We start from the raw sequence: 26,889 nt of genomic DNA on the forward strand, positions 1-26,889 counted from the left end.
CCCCTAACATGGACCTTTCTTTCCACGTCACAAAGAAACTTACACTCGTTGATATTTGCATGTTTTCTTTTTGAATAGCAGAAAGGTTAAAGAGGTCAAAACAAAAAATAAGTACAGGAAATAGAAATTATAATGGGAAATGCAAGTTCATAATTAAATGTTAAAAGATATTTGACAAAAAGAGAATGTTTGTCCAAATGGTGAGCCAATCCCAAAATCCAGGAGTCTGTCAAAAGTAGATCTGATGAAAGAAAGCTCAGATGTAGATTTGTACTCAGCTGGTATAACCCAGACCTTAAAGACGCTTCTATACTGCTGCAGAATATATATGAACATAGGAACTGAGAGCAGGAGAAGACCTCTCAGCCCCTTTAACCCACTATGCCGTTTTTTTCTTCTTTGGCAGTCCCTCAGGATTGAAGAGGACTGGCCACCACACCTGTGTGTTCTCAGATGGCTGATCAGGCTAATGTGGGAAGTATAGACTCCTCTACAAATGGGGCAAGGGTTATCTGACAGGGTAGGTACATGAGTAGTTTGAGATGTGGTGTCCCCAATGCATGGATTCAAGGTTCCCAATACCACCTGAATGCTCCTTCTCCACCAGAGGTTCTTCTCCAGAGGTTCCCAGCAATCAGTAGGGATGTTGCATTTCTTCAAGGAGACTTTGAGCAAATCTTGAATCTTTTCCTCTGTCCACTTGGTAATCATGTCTCGTGACAAAACACAGAGCAGAGTGCCTGTTTCTGAAGTCTGGTGTCGGGCATGCAAATGACGTAGACTGCCCAACAAAGATGACTCAATGTTGGCCCGGGAGAGTTTGCTTATCCTTCTTGTGAATTGGGAAAACTTTGTAGTAAAGCATTGCTGGTATCTTTCCAGTGCCTACAGGTGCCTGCTCTAGGTAGTTCAGGTTTCAAAGGCATACAGAAGGGCATAGATCACTACTGCCTGGTAGACCATGAGTTTTGTGCCAGGCCTGAGTCTTGATCTTCAAACCACCTTTACCTTAACTGACCAAAGGTTGTGGTGGAGCATTGATGGCAATGGTGAATTGTCTCATTGATGGTTGCCTTCCCTGAGAGGTGGCTCCTGAGATATGGGAAGCAGTTTAAGTTTTCCAGGACCTCACTGCCACCCTTCTTGTTGCAGTGTGTATGCTGCAGCGGGGCAAGTCTGTAGGGGACTTTTGCCTTGTGGACTTTGAGTGGAAGGCCCATTCTCTCGAGTCGTTCAGTGGATGAGTCAACAATGATTGAAGCTCAGCCTCCAAGTGCACACAAAAACAGATGTTGTCTGCACACACTTGTCAATCAATAACAAACACCCTGTTTCATCAGAGGGACAAGAATACCACTTCATGGCAACACGCCTGGTCCAGGCACTGGCATCCGTTAGATTGTCATCCAAGTGAGTGACCACAAAAATTCCACTTCACCTGCGCCATGACAAATACTGATGACTACTGGACTGGCCATGGCCTAATCCACCTCATTATCTCCATTAATATTGCCCCAAAAAAGCAGTGTTATCAGCAGCAGTTATTCAAGAAATTCATCCTGTCAAGGCTCCCAATGATCCCACAAAGGCAACTCTTCTCAGAAAGCATCTCACAGAGAAACCCGTCAACTCCGAGCCTACAGGAGCTACTGAGTGTCCACAGTCTATGGGCCGACCTGAAGTCTGCCAATAATTAGCCCCAGTGAAGAAACTTGATTTCTCTATCGAGAAGAGCCAGGACTAGTTGGATGAGAATGACCAAAAGATCAAGGAACTAACAACAAAATGTATTCTGTACTCTACCATTTCTCAAAGGAAAAAAAACAGCCTCTACAGGCACCTGAAGGCAAAGGTCTAGCAGAAAGCCTGTAACCTAGAGAACAGATGATGGATGGAGAGAGAGCAGTAGGCTCAGCAACTCACTGATAGCCATGACACACATGGCTTCTTAAGTGCTGTCAGAATATCAGTGTCTTAAACCAACAAGGACCAAGAAAATGGGTGAACTCAGGAGACAGAGAGGAAGTTGAGGGTGGAGAGAACACTTCGTAGACCTCCTCAACCACCACTCTTTCCTTGACTGAGCACCATTCCACAGCAATCTATTCAATCCAGACTTGCTACCATTCCTGACCAACAAGAAGTTGAACAGGTCATATCCAACTTAAAAAACAATTACAAGACCTCAATAGCAGATGGCATTCCCAAAAATATTCTAAAACTCAATCTCTGCCATTTAATAAAATCATGGCTGATCTCATTCTAATTTAGCTCCACAATCCAGTCTACCCAAGATATCCTTTCAACTTCTTGCCTTTCAGGAATCTATTTACCTTTGCTTCTTAAATTATTCATGAACTTTGCTTCCACTGCCATTTAAGGAAAAGAGTTCCAATGACTCAGGAGTATCACAGAAATAATTATCTTATTTCAGTGACTCCCTAGTTCTATATTCTCCCACAAGAGGAAAGGACCTGCTCACATCCATCTGTCAAGGCCCCTCTTGACCTTATTGTTTCAATCAAATCCGCTCCTACTCTTCTAAACTCCACCAGATACAAACCTAACCTGTCTAACCTTTACTTTTAAGTCAACCTGCCCACCTAGATATTTAAGTAGGGCTGAATGCTACACTGTTACAATTAAATTCCAAGTCCACCTTTCTGAAAATCAGGTTTCTAGGAATATTGAGATTTGTATTAAAATCAGAAATCAATTCAAGTGCTGAGTACAGTATTTGCTAACTTTATGTCATGTGACTTCGTAGAATTGCTAACAGTTCTCAAAAATGTCGAGGTCACTGCATTACAACGGAGTGTGGGATAAACAGACTTACAGAATGTTGCAACATGTTAGAAACTGAAAGGCATCAAGAACAAAAAGTCTTAGAGCGTCATCCAAATGTTTTGAAACAATTATTTTACAAAACGTATCTTTGGCTGAAACAAAATGGCCCAAATGCCTTTCTAGGAGCTTAGTCAGTATCGAATGACAAATTAAACACTAAACATAATGCTGCTCAAAGCAAGTAATACTGATAAAAATTCTCACCAAATATAATGTTCACTCCCTCCTCCTTTAAAGGTGACCTTGCTTAATATGTCATTGTTTTATGTAAAGAATAATAAATGGAAAAGCAAGCAGACTTTTTGCAGCTGCATTGAATTGAAATAATATCCTTTTATGGCTAACTTGCGAATATTTTTTATGAAATATTATTTTGTAGAAAAACTGATCGAAATAGAAATTTACAAGCATTTTTTTTTAAGAAAAAGAATACTAGGAGGGAGATATGTATCACTGCACTAGCTTATAAATTGGAACAGAACACCTTCATAAATTGGAATGCTTGGACAGTACAAGTTTGTATACTTGTTCACAGGCACTAAGCTGAAATGAACTTGTGAGTACTTCACAATAGATCGGTGTGGAAGAAGCTTAATCAGATGTTATGCATGCACTATGGGTGCTTGACACCAATACTGAAGGCAACAGAAAATATTTATTTTTACGCAGTCTTTATTGATATTGTATTCTGGAATTTTTGTCTTTGAAGCATCTTATACTTAAGCTGTTTTTAAAGCATTTCAATTGATTATAGTCAAGTAACAATCCCATTTGTCCAGCTTTAAAAGACAATTTTTATGTGGAAGAATTTGTAATTTTGTTAAACTTAATTCACAAAAGTTACAGCATCCCAATGATTAACTAGGTGATCACTCTATACTATCCTGTGATTTGATGATGGCAAACATACAATGTTACAGAAAGTACTGAGTTTTAACAAAATGTTCCAAACACAGGTATATCTCATAATGCAGATAACATTCATATCCTGTGCTGCCCCTATCTCTGTAACCTTGAACCTTGTATTGTATGGCTACAAAAACTACTTCATGAATACAGGATTTCACTTGTTTGAAAACAACTTTCTTAAGATATTTTTAAATATGCACATTAGTAACATGGAACTTTAGGCCCAATTTTAATGAAACCATGCAAATGTTCCAAATACAAAGCAAAGCCTTGAGTACCTATTCATCTGGAAAGGGGGTGGGGGAAGGAGAGGGCAAGCAGCAATGTAAGATTGTCTAAATTTTTGTCTAAACTACTTGCTACTTTTCGTCCAGTATTTAGTATTAGTATAAAACTGGTAAGTTTTAGTATTCTTACCAGATCAGAATTGTGACGTGGGCAACTTAATGCAAAGGACAAGAGCAACTGGCGCTTGAGAACAACACTAGCTACAATTCCTCTCCACATCATTATACACCATTCAGACTTGGAATACACCATTGCTTTTTCATCACTGCTAGGTTAAAAACCTGGATCCCCTTCTCTATACTGTGGGAGGAACTCACCAGGAGGATTACTGCAGCTCAAGGGAGCAGCTCATCTCCACCACATCAAAGGCTTTTAGGGAAGGGCAGCAAACATTGGGCTTACCAGCAATGCTCACATCCACAAATGATTGAAAACAGTAGTTCTGAGTGAGGAGTTTTTGCCCACAAAGACCTGGTTTGAGATTGTTCAAATCCTTGATAGTGTTCATGTGGGAATCCTAAAGCTGACAAAGAAAGCTATACATATAGTCTTGTAGATAATGCAATTCTTTTCCCATCAACTTGCCAACAGGGAGCCTTTTGAAGGGATAATTGTGGGGAAATTCTAGGGGAAACTCTCTTTGTGTTTCTAACCTCTCTTTACAGAGGATCAGATATGGAAAGTTTGCCTGTGGACATCAGTCACTATCTGGATGCATCAACCTAAATAAGCTTCTTGAGCCTCTCAATGTACATTAGAGTTGGCCTCACATACCAGAATTGGAGCTCAACGTACAGTTCCTTCACCATCCACAAATGCTTCCTCCTTTCTAATCTGCTGTGAACTTTTTTTGAATGACTTCACAAGCAGACTTATTGTGGCATTTAAAAAGTGGAAAGTAGATTCTCACAAAACTTCTTTTGTCAAAATGCAAGCCAAAACCTTTTCCAATTCTAAAGTGTGTTTTTTTCACTATCTCTCTTAGCAGTTCAAACATTCCTTTAGCTTCTCTGTTCACATCTCAATTTAAGAAGACAAGAAACATATCTATCAGATTTCAACATAAAATAAACCATGCTTAATATATCTTTCTCATCCAATTATAAATTACAGCTTGTCTTTCAGTATATTTGTGCTCTAAGTGATATTCCAAATTATTCAAGTGCTGCTGTCTAGTTTAAAAGACCAGCCAAGGTATTCTTGGCTGAGTGCAGAAAGGATACAAGACAGAATTCATTCTTCCTCCAAATATCAGCCAATCTGCAAACTACATTTTCTGGTGACAGAAAGCATGGTAGAACCATTTGGCATCTACCAGACCTTCCACAAAACATTTTTGGATAGCTTTCCTGAAGGTCTGTGTTACAGCAGAAGAATCTTCAAACACCATGCTAACATATTCATATGTACATGGAACAGAGGAACAGGCCCTTCGGCCCATGATGTCCGTGCCGACCACAATGCCAATCCAAACTGATCCCATCTGCCTGCACATTGTCTAAATCCTTCAATTCCCTGCCTGTTCATGTGTTTCTCTCAATGCCTCTTAAAAGTTGCTATTGTATCTGCTTCCACCACTTCCTCTGGCAGTGCATTCCAGGCACCTGCAAGTCTCTGTGGAAAAAAGCTTGCCTCGTAAATCTCCTTTAAACTTTCCTTTTCTCAACTTAAAACCTATCCCCTCTATAAGTTGACATTTCCAAAAAGACTCTGGCTATCAACCCTATCTATGCTGCTCGTAATTTTATATGCTTCTATCAGGTCTCCCCTCAGCCTCTGATGCTCCAGAGAAAACAATCCAAGTTTGTCCAGAGAGACTGAGGAGTTCCACTTGCCCTGAAACTCTCCAGGCATTCTGCTGACTTCTTACCTTAACTTGCAGGAGGACTGTCAGAATTCCCAGAGAATCAATATATTGTGGGCAAGCTTCCAATCCTATTGCTCCCTAAGGATTTGACAGTTCCCCACAGCAACTTCAGGACTATAATTGTTTTCCTTAAGAAATCTATTTCTTCTAATTGTCTACTCATCACAATGTATTCAGGTGCTAGGAATTCGAGGGACACCCTATTCTTACCTAGTTAGGAGCAACCGCGATAATACCCAAGCTCGATTTTGATTAAACAAATCCCAAACAATTTTATCTGTTTGATCATCAAACAGTTTAGACATTCACCACCTTAAACATTCCTCCACCTTGGCAGACTGTGGCTGCCGTGTTTAATATTTACAGGAAAGCAACTCACCAAGGTATCTACAACACCACTTCAAGATTTTCTTTGAGTTTTATTTACGAGGGAAAGCAAAACTAGAGGTCATTATTTTAGGATAGAAATAAAGGTCAGAGTTCTAGTGCATCTTTACTGTCCAGCTACCAAGAAATAAAACAGGAAATTCAAAAGAAATACCATTACCTAGGTAATGATGAGAATATGAAGACTGCAATCACAGAGAGATTGAAATGGTTGATGGATGGATTTAAAGAGGGCTAGATAAATGTGTGAGGGAGAAGGGAATGGGGGTTACGCTGATATAGTTTGATGAAGGATGGGAGGAGACTGACTCAAAGGGAGGGTAAACACAAGCATAAACTGATAGAATTACACAGAAAAAACATTCTTTGGCTCTAATGAATTCCAAGTAATCTTTTTGTCCTCCAACAGCCATTATCTTATTGACAATAAGCTCTGAATTAAAAACTGTTTATTTCCAACAAGGATTGAGCTTGAGGCGATCTTTCAAACTTCTCAAAATCCTATGGAATGCCTTCACCACAAAGATGATCAATTCAAGCAGACAACTCACCATCACCTTCAAAATCGTGGGTAGATTTCAGTTGCTTGGTTTCACCTCCCATTCCTACTCAAGAGTGTATCTCCCTTACCTAAATCTAACTGGGAATGGAGGAACGGAAGTGGCACATTTTGCCTCTTATGTTCCACCATTCAATGAGATCATAACTGATCTATGGCCTAACTTCATATAGCCACGTAACCCTTCTTGCCTTTGGTTAACAAAAATCTATCAATCATATTTAAAATTAACAATTGACATAGGATGAATTGCTATTTGCAGAATAAAGTTCCAGACTTACAGCCTTTGCTTGTTAAAGATTTGACTCTAATTTTTAAACCACAGTATGTCTCCAGGTCCAAGACTTTCCGACCAGCACAAATCATTTCGCCTATGTACCCTGGTAACTCCCCATGATCTTGAAAATTGTGGTCATCATTCTTTAACTTTCTAAATGTAATCTCTCTTTGTAATTTAATCTTCAGGGTCCAGATATCAATTCACATTGCATTTCCTGTGAAAACAGAGTATCTTTCCCTATGTACACTGCTCAGAATTGCTCATTTCAGTGGTCTAATCAGGGTTTTGTTTGACTATCATATAACCTCCACCCTCTTGTATTCTAGACCTCCAGATACAACATCCAGCACACCATCAACCTTCATCGAGGGAAGCTAGTACCTAACATCCATTATGGCACAGTACCACCACACTTGGCTTATATACATAATATTAACAGACTAGCAAACAACACTATAATACTGTGTTTGACAGATTTTGGTGGCAATTGGTGACTCTGCTTTGACCTTTTTATTGCAGCAAAAGTGGATGCTAGTTGCTAGTTCATAGAGGTTCACAGTTGAAGGTTCCAGGACCAAGGTAATGCTTACCTGCTGGCTGCTGAATGTGCAAACAATGGTAGCAGTGCAACAGAATGTGGGAAATGGAATATCCAGTCAGTGGCCAGCTCCAGCTTTCAATGCATACCAGACTTGAATGTCAGCTTCACCTCATGCACCCACTAACACATAGTGTGCTGTAATGCCTTTTCTCAATAACTGCAAAGGCAGATTTACTTTAACCCCTTTGCATGCAATGCCAGTGAGAACAAGAACACAGTCCAGACGTTGGGTAAAGTGGGCTGGAACAGGAACCAATAGACAGAGGAGATAACTGATCAGTGTTTATCAAGGAATATGGAAGAAAGTTAATCTGCACCAGCTGTGTCAGTGACAAATCAAAAATGGTATTTCTAGAGTGGGTCAGTTTGCAATATGTTCTTACCCCACCAATATCTTTAATCACTGGCTACCACTACTCATCTTAAATACCTTTTGTGGCTAGCCCTGGTATTTTAATGATCTCTCTATATCCACTATTATGGCTCCAGATCTGCACTGTTTCTGTCTTTTTTTTTCTCCATATGAAAAATGCTGTGTTCCATCCTTTTTGGTCTGAAGTGAATGATCCCACATTTGTCTGCATTGAAATCCATTTGCCATAGTTTGCCCATTAGTTTAGTTTATTAATGTATCAATAATTTAATGTTTTCGTCTCCATTGTTGCAATATCACTTTGTGTCATTTACAAACTTGGAAATGCAGCTTTCTATGCCATCTTGAGAGTTATTTGTATATACATTATACATACAATATGTAAAGGTGAATAATTATGATTTCATCACAGACCCTTACAGACTAAACTAGTCACATCCTGCCAGTTTGAGTACTGGCCCATTATTAGTCAGTTCCCTAACCAGATCAAAAAAGCTATGAAACCATGCGAGAGGTTAGTTTAGATGAAAGGCAGTTAATAAATCCAAGCTTGTGTTGTAGATGTGATGTTAAGAGAATTTGAACCCAAGCATATCTGGATTATAACATTTAGATTTGCCACGAGATGCCACACAGTGTACACCCATTGTTATGGAGAGGAGGAGATTCAATGAAGAAGACTCACAGTAAGTGTTCACAACATAGGCAAGACTTCAAAACTTATGCTATACACATATATATATATATATATATATATATATATATATATATATATATATATATATATGAGGCATTTAATCTGAAGACAGCTCATGAGATTTGATGAAGAAGTTTTCAATACTGTCAAAATGTCAGAGGTCACTCTATTTGCAATCAAGAATGCTTCAATGTCAGAAGTACCCTTTGTCCTGAAGTAAAACTTTTTTTTGAGTCACTCAGAACTTCAGAGGTGTTCTTCAGCACAATAATCCAGAATCATTTCAAGCTCAGCCCTTCATCCCTCTTCCACAAGCTGCAAGCAGACTCACTTTGTCAGTAGTTTTGATGCACATCAAAGCAAGTATGAAGAAAAGGGATTTACAGCTTTATGTACCCAACAAACATACACAAATGCTTTATGGCACTTGTCCTTCTTTGATCTTCAAAATGAGAGTGGAAACTCTGTGTTGACTGTGTATGAAAAACAAAGTGTAGACAAACCAAACAAAGGGCATAATGGATGTTTAGTTTACTCCTGACACTGATCAGAATCCCTTGAGCAAGTCGCACCAAGAAGCTCAGGTGCAAGGCTATTAATAGATAAGCCATGTACAAGGAGATAATTTATGAAGCACAGAGATACAGTGTTTGTTTACCTTTCATATTAAAAGCTGGCAGATTTGATCATGGTGGGACCCGCCTTTGGCATATTTATTTGCATCTCTACCTCCAGACCTGACAGTAACATGAAAGGAGTGCCATAAATTTTGATAGGCAGCATAGAAAAAGCTGTAAGAGTTGGGGAAACTTGCTTCATAGATTCACATTGAAAAAAACGGACACAGCATTTGTTGCCATGGAAATTTCTTCCAAAAATTCCCCACAGCTGAAAGTCCTAGGTTGGGGTATGTGTAATGTACCTCAGGAAATTATATTGCTGGCCTCCATGCATGTGATGCACTTACAGAGGTTGGTAGATGTACATCAGTAATGTCAATTAACTTACAATGTGCAATTAATGTTAGAGTATTGAAGAATGGATACATCATAAGAGGTGCAGATCTTATTATCCTGTCAGCTGAATATATATAGACATTACTTTATCTCCATGGTTCTCCAACTACCATATCCCTGCCACATATCCCACCTCCACCACAATGTCCTATCGGCCATCAGGGGAGTGAGGTGCCTGTCCTCATTAATCATTCATCTCCCAATGATAAATCCTGTGCCAAAGCATTTTCATTGGAAAATGCTATCTTATGCTCCTGGGGGGGCAAGGGGATGTGCAGAAAAGTTTGCATTTCTCATGATTTTGATCCACATGATATATTCCACAAAACCACTTGCTGCTCAGAAGGAGCCCATTTGACCCATCATATCTATGCTGGTCATAAAAGACTTACCCAGCCTAATCCCACCATCTAGTACACATGCAAATACTTTTTAAATGTGATGGAACATTCTGCCTCTCTGCCACCCCTTCAGGCAGCAAGCTCCATATTCCCATGCTCCTGGGGGAAATGTTTATCCCCCCATCTCCCTTCTAATTCTTCTGCTAATTTTTTGAAATCTATACACTCTGATCTTTGGCCATTGGTCGGTAAATTCAGTGGAAGGATTGACAGTTTTCTCATGGAAAAAAATCATGGGATTGACATATAATCCAAATGGAATATTCTCATCCCTTCAATATACAACATTGTACAAAATGCAACGGTTTGACCACTGTGACCTAAAATAAAACCAGTAGTTGTTCAGATGACATTGATAATTTTGTAATAAGTAGTTGGACAATTAAAATAAAATGCCAAGATTAAGTTAATGGGCAAAGATTTAACTGTAAAATTCTCTCAACTACATGGCACTGTAATGTCATTGTTTTAATACATGCACTTGAAATCTGAACATTAAAGAACCATCAGGATGTTGTTTGGTTGATCTTGGTTTTACTGAAGTCCAATACTAAGCCAGATAGAACTTCACAACTGAAAGTTTGCTTTCTTAACTTTGCAAAGTTACCTGCAGGGTTGTGAGTTGCACTGCAATTGGCCTCAGAATTCAGAAGAGGTAAATTAGCCATCTTACACATGAATGAACAGCAGGTGAGAACAAGGCGAGATTTGGACAGTTACTCAGAGAACCAGCAGACAATTAGCCTTGTGGGAATGAACTCAACTTGGGAGACAATGTGAACTCTGCAGGTTGAGTAGAGGAGAAGGAAATAAATGCTGAGATCCATAACATCTGAAACAATTGCTCTGCGTGTACACTATCCTTGCTGAGTTGCAAGGATAATAATTTGTTTTAGTATTAGGGATAATAGGAACCATGACAACTGGTAGTCACCTGAGAACATCTCAGAATTGGCTTCATAAAATGACGTTATTCATTTATAAAAAGAGATGAGGCTTAGCTCAATAACCTACAAAACAAAAGGGCAGGGGTAAATGGTGAGTGATTAACCCATGGCTGCAGAGTGGAGTACATTGATTAAAGCTGAGCTGCACAAAGCAGTGTTTCATTGTGGCTGCAGCAGACACTGGCAGTTATTCTGCAACTGAATTTGGCTTTGGAAGATAGCCTAGAAAAACACAAGTTTTATGTTGCTGCACTGTATCTCCACCTTGGCCCTATATCAGCAGAGAGGAGGAGTGCCCACACACACATTTGGAAGGTAGCAGAAGCAGACAATTCTGGAGGTCAATGCCTGGGGTGAAACCTTGAAGACCTGAATGCAGTGGTACAAGAGGTTCAATGATTTCTTGTGAATGGTTAATGTCAGTGACTGCAGCTTCTAATGCCATGTACCACCAAATGTACCTCTATGCTCAGACACAACAATCGCATTACTCACCTACCAACCAACAATGCAGCTATGTTCCTACTGCCTTCTATTAATCAGGACTAATACCCAAAACTCATATATTCCACCACCATATCCTTACAATGCAACAGCTTGGTAGCCCCATCTCTCAACTTGCTCATGCTCCTAGATAACAACCTTGAATGCCACATGTCCCAAACTATTTGATAAGATAAGGTAAGATAAGATAAGATCTTTATCAGTCACATGTACATCGAAACACACAGTGAAATACATCTTTCGCGTAGTGATTTTGGGGGGGCAGCCCGCAAGTGTCGCCACGCTTCCGGCGCCAACATAGCATGCCCATAACTCCTAACCTGTACGTCTTTGGAATGTGGGAGGAAACCGGAGCACCCGGAGGAAACCCACACAGACACGGGGAGAACGTATAAACCGACTGCTGTTGCTGAGTCTGTGGTCACCATTGGGATTTACAGTATTCTACCCAATCCTCTTTTTCACATCCCACCTCCACATAGGCAAGTGAAGCAAACGTCCCCAAAGACTGACACACCTCATGTTTATGTGTTCCAGACTGTCCTCAATTTCTCATATACTGTGCCCACACACCAATGAATTTGGACTGATAATTGTAAGGTAACACTCATGGTCTGTTAAGAGATTTTTTTAAAAACCACAAAACATTCTTCTTTATTTGCTTGCTATGCTTCATCCCATTCTATAGCCGGATTTCCTAATCCAATGCTACACTCCAACCAAATGCTATTGCAGTCGACTCTCCAATTAACTTTCATTTCATTTTTTTGAAAAATTAACTGGCAGTGAGTAGGACTCTGCTCTGGGCGGTGCCAAGTATTTGAGCACGTGCCTATTCTGCAGAACACAGCATTGCCCTTCTCTCAGACCTTTCAATGCTTTCACCATAGATTGCTTGTAAATTCTGACTAAATTATTCTGTTTCATTCCACTTTGAACAGTCAGTTGTTAAATTTGCCACATGTTATAGATTTTTAGATAACGGTGACACTACCCACCTTCCACTGCAGTGAGTGAAACCACTGATCTCGCAGATAACTGTTTGCTGCCTGAAAAGAAAATGAAAAAAAACTGTTAAACACACAGGAAAATTGAGCATAATTTAAAGACCATATTATATATTGGTCATTTAAGATTGATTTTACTGGACTATGACAGCCCACAGTGCATCAGCTCTGCCCTGCTTCTAAAAGGAGACCCAAGTGCCTAAGATAATATTTTATGTCATCTCATAAATCAATGCCTTAGCACCAATAGTGACTGCACTGAATCCAATGTTTTGTAAATTACAGCTATCCAGTTAACAAATATAGTGAAAAGAACCACACCCTGACAGTAAATGTCTCCAGAGGATCTACCAGTCTCTGCCAATGACCAAGAAAACCTCTGTGGGATTTTAATAGCTTGCATTTCAAAGCTCTTGTGCTTGAGAATTTGAGATTTTAGACATTTGACGTATTAACCAGGAAGTGAAAAAAGGCTTTCTAAAACAGAGCCTCCTTGTTAACTTGCTAAAGTTCACCATGGGTAAAAGAATCTGTCAATTGGTAGCTTTCGAAGGAATTTCTCATATTATGGGGAAAGTAAAACCATTAGTTCCTTAAATACAGCCTGTTTTTTATTGTTAGCTGACACTATTTTAAATGGTTAGGGATAACGTGAGCAGTTTCAACCCATTCATGATGAACAAGGCAGTGGGTGGAATGAGGGGGAGATGTTAGAAATAAAACAATGGGAAACTCAACCTCAACCCACTTCCAAAGAAATAAAACAATGGGAATCCCACTCTCAACGTCCTAATGCAGGATCTCAACCTGAAATGTCAACCATCCATCCGTCTGCCTCCACAGATGCTGCCTGACCTAGTGAGTTCCTCCAGCAGTTTGTTTTTTTTAAGCTCAACTCACTACTGGTGTTAATAGAAGTAGAATGAGGGGTGGGTGGGGGTGACTTAGTTTTTACAGGTGAATCCTGAATTTAATTATTTAAATGTTTCCGTGGGCCTGATTTCTTTAAAACAAAGACAGAAGTACTGGAAGAATTCAGCCAGTCAAGCAGTATCTGTGGAAAGAGAAACCAGCCAATGTTCCGGATCAGTGACCCTACCTCAGAATTGAGAGAGAAGAGTTTCTCATTTTTCAAACCCTATTTTAAATTTAACACTGGCCTCAGGAAACCCAGCAGCTGAAAGGAGATGTGAACACCTGGAACTAAAAGGTAAATGCTTTTCCATCAAGAGAACTCACACCAAACCCACCACCACTCTCAACTCGCTAACCTTCTATTTCAAGCATAGCTGTGAACTAACAATTCCCAACATTCCCATACCAGTCTTTTGGACTCCATTTTAATATCCAATCCCTGGATGTGGCCTGGAGCCACAGGCATTCTTATCCAATCGCCAACAGTTTCTTTCGCTGGACAAATCTCCATCCCAAACACCCCCGCAAACCTGCTCCCTCTCCGCCTCCTTGCTTCCTTTAAGCTGCTGTGACTGAAGCAGGTGTTTCCTTTTTTGTGCTAATTTCATCTGGTTTTCAGTTTCTTTACATGTAAAGTTTTGCTGTCTGGGCAGTATTGTATTTTCAGCTCCTGCGCTGTTGTTTACCCTTCACTCCAACTGAAATAAGGAGGCTAGTGCCAAAACCAAAATACCTTCAACCACTGTGAAGTCACAGAGGCAACATAGAAATGAAAATGAGACCAGGCTTTGATGTTTAATCCATTAATGACAAGGTAAATACTGCAAGCCCTTGCAAGCTCTCACTGCTCTGTGAAATGCTGGCAGTGGCCCTGATTTGCTGTCTCCCATTACATTGGGCATTATTCGTGTTCTTTCTGATTCAGGTATTATTTGAAGGGTGCTACAAAACTCATGATAAAAAATGGCTGCATTGGGCTGTGCACATACACGTTTAGAGATAAGTCATTGAGAAAGTCATATCATGCTGTTTTGTTTTCAGTTTTGTAGATTAGTGGATCTGCACTTTTTCCAGTTATTTGGCCTTTCTTTCATGAACTTGACTGTACTTGACCTATCTGCAAAAAGTTTCACATTGATGTCTTATTTTTAAAAGATAGTGTATGAGGGAAAACAGAACTTAAGAAGACACAATATGGATTATTATTGCTACAGACACATACAGTGCTACTGAACTGTTAGTACAGACAATGGTTTCAGACAATACTTTTAGCTATGTCAGTGCCAGACATTGCTGATATTTGCATCAATTGCCTTATATTAAGCCTGGCCAATATGCTAAAGACAGAGAATCCTTTTTAATAATTCCAAGGGGCACACTCATTCTGGTGTGACCAACTGATTTGTAAGTCCCATAACTCAAGAAAACATCAATCCTCATGTGATTCAGGACCAATATAAAACCAGATCATGCCACAGCTGTAGTCATGAGATCCTGTTTGATCCCCTCCATTTAGCAAAGTGTTTCCATAAATGCCAGCTTGGACAGACTTCTATTGTTAAAGAGGGTCAAGGTAGCAGCTCAGAAGCAAAACTCCAATTGTTCTAACAATGTCATTAAACTGAAACACTAATGCTACATCTCTACTACAGCTGCTGCCTGACTTACAGTGGCATGCAAAACTTTGGGCACCCCTGGTCAAAATTTCTGTTACTGTGAATAGCTAAGCGAGTAAAAGATGACCTGATTTCCAAAAGGCATAAGGTTAAAGACGACACATTTCTTTAATATTTTAAGCAAGATTACTTTTTGATTTCCGTCTTTTACAGCTTCAAAATAACAAAAAAGGAAAAGGGCCCAAAGCAAAAGTTTGGGCACCCTGCATGGTTAGTACTTAGTAACACCCCCTTTGGCAAGTATCACAGCTTGTAAATGCTTTCTATGGCCAGCTAAGTGTCTTTCAATTCTTGTTTGGGGGATTTTCACCCATTCTTCCTTGTAAAAGACTTCTAGTTCTGTGAGATTCTTGGGCCATCTTGCATACACTGCTCTTTTGAGGTCTATCCACAGATTTTCGATCATGTTTAGGTCAGGGGACTGTGAGGCTCATGGCAAAACCTTCAGCTTGTGCCTCTTGAGGTTGTCCATTGTGGATTTTGAGGTGTGTTTAGGATTGTTATCCTGTTGTAGAAGCCATCCTCTTTTCCTTTTCAGCTTTTTTACAGACGATTTGATGTTTGCTTCCAGAATTTGCTGGTATTTAATTGAATTCATTCTTCCCTCTACCAGTGAAATGTTCCCCGTGCCACTGGCTGCAACACAGGCCCAAAGCATGATTGATCCACCCCTGTGCTTAACAGTTGGAGAGGTGTTCTTTTCATGAAATTCTGCACCCTTTTTTCACCAAACTTTCCTGCGTCCTCACCTCAATTCAGTGTCAGAAGTTTGCAAAGGAACATCTAAACAAGCCTAATGCATTTTGGAAGCAAGTCCTCAGGACTGATGAAGTTAAAATTGAACTTTTTGGCCTCAATGAGCAAAGGTATGTTTGGAGAAAAAAGGGTGCAGAATTTCATGAAAAGAACACCTCTCCAACTGTTAAGCACGGGGGTGGATGGATCATGCTTTGGACTTGTGTTGCAGCCAGTGGCACAGGGAACATTTCACTGGTAGAGGGAAGAATGAATTCAATTAAACACCAGCAAATTCTGGAAGCAAACATCACACTGTCTGTAAAGAAAAGCTGAAGATGAAAAGAGGATGGCTTCTACAACAGGATAACGATCCTAAACACACCTCAAAATCCACAATGGACTACGTCAAGAAGCACAAGCTGAAGGTTTTGCCATGGCCCTCACAGTCCTCCGACCTAACCATGATCGAAAATCTGTGGATAGACCTCAAAAGAGCAGTGCATGCAAGATGGCCCAAGAACCTCACAGAACTAGAAGCCTTTTGCAAGGAAGAATAGGCGAAAATCCCCCAAACAAGAATTGAAAGACTCTTAGCTGACTATGGAAAGTGTTTACAAGCTGTGATACTTGTCAAGGGGGGTGTTACTAAGTATGACCATGGAGGGTGCCCAAACTTTTGCTTCGGGCCCTTTTCCTTTTTTGTTATTTTGAAACTGTAAAAGACAGAAATCAAAAAGTAATTGTGCTTAAAATAGTAAAGAAATGTGTCATCTTTAACTTTATGCCTTTTGGAAATCAGGTCATCTTTTACTCGCTTAGCTATTCACAGTAACAGAAATTTTGACCAGGGGTGCCCAAAGTTTTGCATGCCACTGTAAGTCTTTCCTGCTTTTATTAAAGAGCAACACCAGTATAATATGCCTGTGTATGCAAGACAATCCCAATGGGAGAGTGTTTTTGAGTATTTTGCCTTGTGAACTACTGAGAGTTTCTGGAAAATTTGTTACAATAGAATAATATATATTTCAATGAACCATAATATATCCCTCCCTGGAGATAAGACTTTCTTGGGCTCCTCTGAGGTTACAAGTATTAAATCCTACATTCTGCACTGGAGGGCAGTGCATCTGCAATATACAAGACAAGCTGCATCAACAATATAGGCTACAGTTCTGAAGGTTCTAACATTTGACTTGCATGCACAGGTTCAATTTTTTAAGATAAACAAAAACAAGTCAGATTTCTGGAATCATCTTCATGTGCAGGTTGTAGTGCAGAGAACAAAACTTTGTAGATCATTCCAGATTTGAAAGTGCAAAAAGAAATGAGGAAGATGGTCTTATAGTTAATCAGATTGAATATGGAGACACAGAAAACAAAAATGTGTGAGGTGATACATCTTGAAGAATGCAGTGGGAGATACCATTCTTATTTGCTTTAGTTTGAAAGAGGATGCATGAAGAGAGAGGCAGAGAGATGATTCTGCACAAGTACAAAACTGATGATTGTAGGGCAGGTTAACAAAGCAATTAAAAAAGCCTATGTGATCCTTTGCTTTATAAACAAAAGCCTGGTGTACAAATCCACAAAGTTATGCTGAAGCCGTATTAAACATAAGTTCAGCTGCAGCATAGTATCACATTACATTCACCAAAATTTAAGGACACCATAGCTTCAAAAAGAATAATAAAGGGATTTGCTAAAAATGGTTTGTATTTTATGGATTATAGATGTGTGAATGAACAGGAAAAGCTGGAGTTGATCACCTTGGAACAGAGAAAGCCAAGAAGAAAGTTGATAGAAGTGTTTAGAATCATGAAGTGTTTAGATATAAAAAAACAAAGGGAAACTACTTCCAATAGCTGAAAGGTCAATAATTAAAGGATATGCATTTAACTGGTTGGTGAAATAACCAGAGGTGATATAAGCAAAACTATTTTACAAAATAAATTGATGGGATTTAGAATGCCTAGCAGGATGGTGGAAACAGATTTATTCCTGATTCTCTAAAGGGAATTGAACGAAGACTTGGAGGAAAATACTCGCTGGGATGCAGGGAAATAGAAGCAAAATGGAGCTGACTGGATTATTCTTTGAAAGATTTGGCACAGACTCAATGGGCCTCCCATGTATTTCTATCAAGCTACAGTTTGGAATTTGTGGATGTAATGATGACAAAAACTGTCAGTATTGATTGCCATTGTGAAATTTACAGCAACATCTGATTTCTGCATAAACAGGAAAATCCAGACATTGCTGTCAATGACTACCTCCTTCTTCAAAGAGTACACTATTGCAGACTCTACTGAATTATTAAAAGCAAGATCAGTTCCCTGATGTGTAGTTCAACTTTTTTCATAGCAGCTCCTTATCGAATGACTAAGTTTTTAAATGATGTTCAAAGTCATAATCATCGAACAACCTCTCTGAACCCAAAACACTAATTTTATATAAATGGAAGCTAATTTCCTCAGAATAATTATTTCAAAATTTAATGAACTTTAAAATAATACAAATTAGTTTTAAATTGTTATGATGTTTCAATTTCTGTCTTAATCCACCTGTATATCCCACTCTTTATTTTGTTTCCTGTAAAATGTTTAACAAAACATTAAAATTGGAACTATTTAGTTCCTGGTTTGTAGAATACTTCAGTTTGATTGGCTGATCATCCTGGTCAATAATATCCCTCTAATGGATGACACATATCGCCTATACAAGGTGCCAGACTGAAACTAACATAGGAAAGACAGGAAATCCACACCACACTCACTACCAAAGCTTCATTGACAGTTTTCATTCAGACCAATGAATGGCTGCTCTGCTCCAACGCTGGCCAGCGTTATTCCTGGGCTAATGAATTGTTAATTCAACTTTGCATTGATTCACACACTGATTCTGTGTGGTAAGATTCGGATCTAATGGACCTCATCTCCCTATTTCATTCATACTCCAACACAAAATATCAGCGTGCTAACCTCACTCAGGTGAATATCTTCTCTCTGCCATTAATGATACTCCTGCTTTGCACTCTATCAGAAAATCTCTGATGTACACATTCAGCAAGATCATATACAAAACTAAAGAATGCAATGCACCCATCCATCAGTATCAACAATCGTCCACAAATCTGTCTACCTCAGCCCTGAACATACTCAGTGATTCAGCCTCCCCAGCTCTCTGGGTTGAAGAAATGCAAAGATACACAATCCTCTGAGGGAAGAAATTCCTCTGCATCTCTGTCTAAATCAGTGACCCTTATTCTCAAACTATATTCTGTGATTACATGTTCTCCACAAGGGAAAACATTCTCAGAGCTTCTACTTGACAAGCCCCCTCAGGATCTTATGTTTCAATAAGATCACATCCCATTCTTCTAGGCCAACCTGTTTAGCCTTTCCTCAGACACCCACCTCTTCGTTTAGTAATGAATCTAGTGATCTAGGGGCCTTTTCCTCTCCCAAACCTTTTATTCTGGCTTCTGCCCTCTTCTTTTCTAGTCCTGATGAAGGGTCTCAACCCAAGATGTCGACTGTTTATTTCCCTCCATTGATGCTGCCTGACCTGCTGATTTCCTCCAGCATTTTGTGTGTGTTGCTCCAGTTTCCAGCATCTGCAGAATATCTAGTGTCTCAAGGATGCACTTAGTCAGGCCCTAGGGATTTATCCATCTTAATGTGCTGTAAGGCTGCAAATGCCTCCTCCCTAGTATTGGTATTGGTACTGGTTTATTATTGTCACTTGTACTGAGGTCCATCTCATTGTATAAGGGAACCGTTCAATGGTCTTATCACAATGGGGTAGAAGCTGTCCTTAAGTCTGGTGGTATGTCCCCTCAGGCTCCTGTATCTTCTACCCGATGGAAGAGGAGAGAAGAGAGAATGTCCCGGGTGGGTGGGGTCTTTGATTATGCTGGCTCCTTCACCAAGACAACGAGAGGTAAAGACAGAGTCCAAGGAGGGGAGGCTGGTGTCCGTGATGTGCTGGGCTGTGTCCACGGCTCTCTGCAGTTTCTTGCGGTCCTGGGCAGAGCAGTTGCCGTACCAAGCCGTGATACATCCAGATAGGATGCTTTCTATGCTGCATCGGTAGAAGTTCGTGAGAGTCAAAGGGGATAAACCAAATTTCTTTAGCCTCCTGAGGAAGTAGGGGCACTGGTGAGCTTTCTTGGCCACGGCAGCTACATGATTTGACCAGGACAGGCTGTTGATGTTCACTCCCAGGAACTTGAAGCTCTCAACCCTCTCGACCTCAGCACCATTGATGTAGACAGGTGCATGTACACCGCCCCTTTTCCTGAAGTCAATGACCAGCTCTTTTGTTTTGTTGACATTGAGGGAAAGGTTGTTGCCATGACACCATTCCACTAAGTTCTCTATCTCCTTCCTGTACTCCAACTCATCACTGTTTGAGTAAAGGCCTACAACGATGGTATCATCTGCAAACTTGTAGATGGAGTTAGAGCAGAATCTGGCCACACAGTGATGAGTGTATAGGGAATAGAGTAGAGGGCTGAGGACACAGCCTTGGGGGCACCAGTGTTGAGAATAATCATGACGGAGGTATTGCTGCCTATCCTCACTGATTGCGGTCTGTTTGTTAGAAAGTCAAGGATCCAGTTACAGAGGAAGGTGTTGAGTCCTAGGTCTCGGAGTTTGGTGACAAGCTTGCTTGGGATTATTGTATTGAAGGCAGAGCTGTAGTCAATAAGCAATAGTCTAACGTAGGTGTCTTTACTGTCCAGATGCTCCAGAGCTGAGTGTAGGGCCAGGATTTTCTCCAAACCATCTCCACTAGTTTCCCTTATCTCTTGAGCAACTACGATTTTCTCCTCAGTAAACACAGAGGAGAAATATTCATTAAAAATCCCACCCATCTCCTGCGGTTCAAGACATAGGCGGCCCTGCTGATCTCTAACGGGACCTTCTCTCACCCTAGCCACACTTTTACTCTCTATATTGCCATAGAACCTCGGGATTTTCCTTAACCTTACCTGCCAGATTCATCCCATACCTCTCTTTGCCCTCCTGATTTCCCTCTTAAGAGTATTCTTAATCTTTTTTATAGTCATCAAGGGATTCACTGGTCCCTGACCTCCTAAGTACGCTCCCTTCTTTTTCTTAACCAGAGCCTCAACATCCCTCATCAGCCAGGGTTCCCTAAACTTGCCAGGCTTACCCTTCACCCTAACAGGAACACGCCGATCCTGGACTCTTGATATCACACCCTTAAAGGGTTGTTCATTCCTTTCCCTTCAAACAGGCTCACTCAATCGACCTCTTCTAGATCCCGGTGTAGCGAGATTTACCTATTCTTATATTCCATTCCCCTTGCAATAAAGGCCAATGTTCCACTTGTCTTCCTGTGTTTCCTGGACAAAGACAGCATTCTATACCTGTCCTCTGTCTCAATAACATTCTGCTTTTCTATTCTTCTTACCAAAGTGGAGAACATTGTTTCCCTACATTGCAGACTACCTGCCATACATTTAACCAGTTACTTAACCTGTCTATATCACCTTGCACCCTCCTCACAACTTGCTTACCTGCTATCATCAACAAATTTGTCTACAATACACTTGGTCCCTTCTTCTTAGCCATTTATACAGAGTAGATCCCCTGTGACATCCCATAGGTTACTGCTTGTCAACCGAAAATTGACCCATTTATCTTGTCTTCTGTCAGTTAATCAACCCTCAGCCAGCTTTCCAGCAACACGTGAAGGATTCTTTCAAACCACATAATAACAAAACCTGTGTAATCAAAGGTGGTGGTGGTATGGAGTGCACACAACAGAAAAATTGCTAAAAAAAAATTAAAATTAACATAAATTTAGTTAAAAAGAGAAAAAATTTCATATCTTTGTTTCTCTGCCTCCAGAGACCATCGTGATGCAACTGTCCTCCATATCTGGGAAAAATGCCAACATCCATTTATGTTATTTTATTAAACAGCATACGGGCACATTCCAGATTTCCTCAGGGAAGGCTCAGCAGTTATGATGGCAACTGATGCTGGAGGAGGACAGGGCAGTAAAGAGCTGCTGTAAGCATTTCTTTCAAAGAAGCTTTATGGCCATTTTAGGAAGTGATTTCAAATCCAAAGCTTTTTAAATGTTTAATAATGATTGAAGCCAAAGTATCAAGGTCAAAGAGTTTAAATTGTTTTTAATATATAACACAAAATATTTTCTGTGCTGCATGGCTCTATAATTCTTTACAACTATATTTGAAGAGTTCTGAGAATTAAATATTTCAAAATTGGACAAGTATTTTCAAAATTAAAGCTTTCTTCAAAACAAAATGGCTGAAAACATCATGTAGAATGTTAGGATCTCAGACACAGTTGAATTTTTTTGGATTCGGTAGTGATTTAAATATATGTGTATTAACTAAACTGTACAAGACTTTATGCCAAATCTGTACTTAAAAATACCATTATTTGTCAAAGTCACTGAAGACAACGTGTGTGTAGCAATGTATCACATGAAATGGGTTCAAAAGGATTATTTGCTTCTGAGTAAAAAAAATGCACAGAAACAGACTACATCTGTGTAACACAGCCCACAATAAACTTATATAGGTTTAAAGTATGGATTGATATTCAAGAACTGGTTTATGAAGTTTGCAATGGGTGATATTTAATAATATCATTGTCATCAGCAGATACAAAATTTTTAGCAAGTGATGTCCATTGGCAAACAAACTTACAAATGACTATTGTGGAGAGACTTTGTTTTGGAAATCAGATGCTAAGCAAGAGTAGTTCTGAGTGTATTTAATTAAGTTAACAGTTAGTCTTTCAAAAAAATAAACATTGATTGTTTATTCCATTCCTTCTTAGTATTTAGTGAATAACAGTGTGACTTTAAGTACCTTAATATCATTGAAGTCTTGCTACAACATGGCTTTGGTGAGATTACACCAAATAATGCATAAACTTTTGGTCTCCTTATTTAAGGAAGGATATAATTGGAGTGGAGACAAAACAGGGAGGCTCACTTACATAATTGATGTAGTGATGGAGGTGTCTTCTGAGGAAAGACTGAAAAGACCATAGAACAATACAGCACAGCAACAGGCCCTTCAGCCCATGACGTTTGTGCCAACCATGATACCAAATTAAAGTAATCCTATCTGATTGCACATGATCCATATTCCTCCACGTCCATCTGCAAGTCTAAGTGCCTCTTAAATGTCAGTTCTGTATCTGGTTCCACCGCTTCCCACGGCAGCATGTTCCAGGCATCTAACACTCTCTGGGTAAAAAACTTGCACATCTCCTTGAAACTTTCCCCCCCTCACCTTACAGCTATGCCCCCTTGTATTTGACATTTATACCCTGGGAAAAAGACTCTATCTACCACATCTATAGCCATTATAATTTTATATACTTCCACGAGATCTCCCCTAGGCTTCTGATGCTCCAGAGAAAACAATCCAAGTTTGTCCAACCTCTCCTTATAGCTAATACTCTCTAATCCAGGCAACATCCTGGTGAACCTCTTCTGCACCCTCTCCAAAACCTCCACATCCTTCCAGTAATACGGCGACCAGGACAGTACATAAAACTCCAAATGCGGCCAAACCCAAAGTCTTACTACAACTGCACCATGATTAGGCTTAATTTCTGGAGCATAAAAGAATGCAGAAGTGACCTATAATATTCTCCTGACAAAGTAGATGCTGTGATGATGTTTCCCCTTTGGTGGGAATTTAGAAGGAATGAGAAGGAATTTTTGGAATTCCCTACACTAGGGAGCTGAAAATGCTAAGGAATTGAGTACATTTCAGATTGAAATTAGTGACATGCAGCATCCTCACCAATGGGAACTCCCAGCCCAAGGCTGCTCAACACTGGTTGGAAAGGCACAAAGCGCTTTGAATCCCTCTGATGGGAATGTGTAGAGGCCAGGCGCAAACAGGAAAAGAAGAATACTATGATCCAAACCACCTGTCCATTTGTTCCACATACGGCAGAGTCTGCAGATACTGCAGAGGATTCATTAGTCACCTCAGAACCCAGAGAACTGTAGTGAAAGCTAATCATCCTTGGGAATGGTTAAGAAAAAGAAGTAAAAGAAGAAGAAGAATTTTTGTACTAAAGGATAATCGGACGTTATAAAGTTGAGGCAGGTTAAGTGCAACTGAAACCATCAATCAGGTATTCTTGAATGGCAAAGCAGGCTTGAGGTATGGCCTTTTTTTCTGATGGCTTTGTTCTTAAGTTACAGACCAATTATTATTGTGGTTTTGCATTATCATTATAACCTTCTAAACTCTCCATGCCAACCACCATTAAACAGCTTTTGCAATCAAACAATACATCTACTTCACTATTGTCATACCAACACACATACAGAATTTATGCTGTCATTGCGCTAACTACCTGATGTCATGCTACATATACTGTTACATGGAGTCAGTAGTTAAGTTGAATAGTCTTCATAGAATCTATACAATAAATCAAATAATTAAAGTGATCTGGGAGGTAGAGAGCTGGGAGAAAAATATATTGGACAGACGTTAAATATTCAAGTTCAATGGACCTTTCAATTTTGAAAAGACACGACCAATGTACAAGCATGGTCCAATTCAAGCTGAAAAGCCAAGGTTATTTTTGAATAACCTAAGAAATAGAACCAGAGCTGGGCCATCTGGGTCCTCATGCCAACTGCTTCATTCAATATGATCACACCTCATCTTTTAACAGCGCAACTTTCCTGCATTTACCCAACATCTTGTTTCCCCTAGCATCCAAAATACTATCAATCTGTCTTGAATATTCCACGAACTGAACCCCCACAGATCTCTTGAGCAGAGAATTCCAGGGATTCACGACCCTCTGCAGAAGAAGTTACATTTCGTCTCTCTCTTAAATGGCCAACCCCTTATTATAAAACTATGATCCCAAGTACTGGATCCATGGTGAGTCGGTAAGTTGGATACAAAATTGTCTTGGTCACAGAAGAGGGTAGCAGTGGAGGGGTGTTTTTTCTGACTGGAGGTCCGTGACCAGGGGGGTTCTGAAAGGATCAGTGTTGGGACTCTGTTGTTTGTAATCTATATAAATGATTTGGATGAAAATGTAGGTGGTCTGATAAGCAAGTTTGCAGACAACATGAACATTGATGGAGTTGTGTAGAATGAGGAAGGCTGTCAGCTCCCTGGAAGTGGCAAAATAAATGGATAGGGCAATAAAGAAGGTGTATGGCATGTCTGACTTCATCAGTGGGGCATTGAGTATAAAGGTTGCAGTTGTTTAAAACATTTGTTCGGCCACTTTGGAGTATTGTGTGTAGTTCTGGTCACCACATTACAAGAAGGATGTGGAGGCTTTGAAGAAGGTGCAGAAGTGGTTCACCGGGATGTTGCCTAGATTAGAGAGTATTAGCTACAAGGAGAAGTTGGACAAATATGGCTTGTTTTCTCTGGAATGTCAGAGGCTGAGGGGTGACCTGATAGAAGTATATAAAATTATGAGAGGCATAGAAAGTGTAGTCAGATTCTTTCTCCCAGGGTGAAAATGTCAAATATTAGAGGGCACAGATTTAAGGTGAGAGGGGGACAGTTTAAATGAGATGTGCGGGGCAAGTTTTCTTACACAGAGGGTGGTAGGTACCTAGAATGTGCTGGCAGGGAAGGTTGTAGAAGCAGATACGATAGCAATGTTTAAGAGATATTTAGACAGACACATGAGCGTGCAAGGAATAGGGGGATATAGACCATGTGCAGACAGAATGGATTAGTTTAATTGGCATCATGGTCGGTGCAGCGCAGCCAATGGTGGGCCAAAGGGCCTGTTCCTCTTCTGTGCTGTTTTGTGTTCTATCTCCCCCAGCCAGGGGAAACATCGTCCCTTCATCTGCTCTGTCAACCTCTAAACAATGAATTTTCACTTTGTTTAGCTGGCAATTCTCCTGCTGGAACCAGAAAGTTGGAATTTGATCCCCACTGCAAAACATGAAAATATATTCTGAATTCAAATAAAAGAGCATTTCTCAGGGAGTGTTACATTGCCTAAAGTGACAATATCTTGGATGAAGCATTTAACCCATGACACTAATCAAATAACTCAGGGATGCTCCCAGTTTTATGGCTAGTATTCTTCCTTCAACCAAATTCACCAGATAAACATTCAACTAGTCAATCATCTGAATGTTTATGGGATCTTGCTATGTAAAGCTGGCTGCCACATTTGCCTTCACATCAATAACAACCAAAATTTAAAAATAAATCATTGTATATGAACCCTTCCGAGACACCCTAAAAAATGGTGAGGTATTATCTCTCAGGCCTAACCAAGTTGCTTACAATCTCAGTGCCTTATTCAAACCATGGCTGAACTTCCATTTCCTTTGCCCAGGCTCCAGCACTGCTTCAGCTCTTCTGCTGCTGCCTTCATTAATCCCTCCCCACATCTCCCCATCCCCTGTGTTCTCCAGGCCAAACACTCATTCCCTGCCCTGTGCAAACTTCAGTTCTCTCAAAACTCTGCATCCAATCTCGTTGAACCTACATCTGCTTCTCTTTCCCAAAATGCCACAAAAAAAACATATCCTCATATTATTAATTATTTTGGAGCCTCGTCTCTGTAATATATTCCAGCCTTATAAAACACATATGCACCCTTATCTTTTTGTCCCACCACTGGCGTCAGTGTTTTCAGTTGCTTAGACCTTTCACAGTGGGATTCCCCCTGCTAATCTCCTTTATTTCTCCATGTTCGTCTTTGGAACCTTTCTCTTAAACTAAGATTTGGGTTGCCCCTCCAAATATTACACCCTTTGGCCGGATGTTTATATTTTTCTCATATCTATGAAACACCTGCTACATTTTTTAATGTTGTTCATGACAAAAGGAACCTTAGATGTTTTGA

At 40.0% G+C, this 26,889-nt stretch overlaps 1 protein-coding gene across 2 annotated transcripts in view; it reads right to left on the minus strand.

The window, feature by feature from the left end:
* cmip (c-Maf inducing protein) overlaps positions 1 to 26,889 on the minus strand; it is a 200,824-nt gene that overhangs the window by 62,647 nt on the left and 111,288 nt on the right. For both annotated transcript variants that reach the window (XM_052028597.1, XM_052028598.1), the window contains exon 3: positions 12,675 to 12,725. In XM_052028597.1, the coding sequence (XP_051884557.1) occupies positions 12,675 to 12,725 (51 nt within the window). The remainder of the gene's footprint in view (positions 1 to 12,674; positions 12,726 to 26,889) is intronic.

The sequence above is a fragment of the Pristis pectinata genome, chromosome 13, assembly GCF_009764475.1.
Source record: "Pristis pectinata isolate sPriPec2 chromosome 13, sPriPec2.1.pri, whole genome shotgun sequence".
NCBI lineage: Eukaryota > Metazoa > Chordata > Chondrichthyes > Rhinopristiformes > Pristidae > Pristis > Pristis pectinata.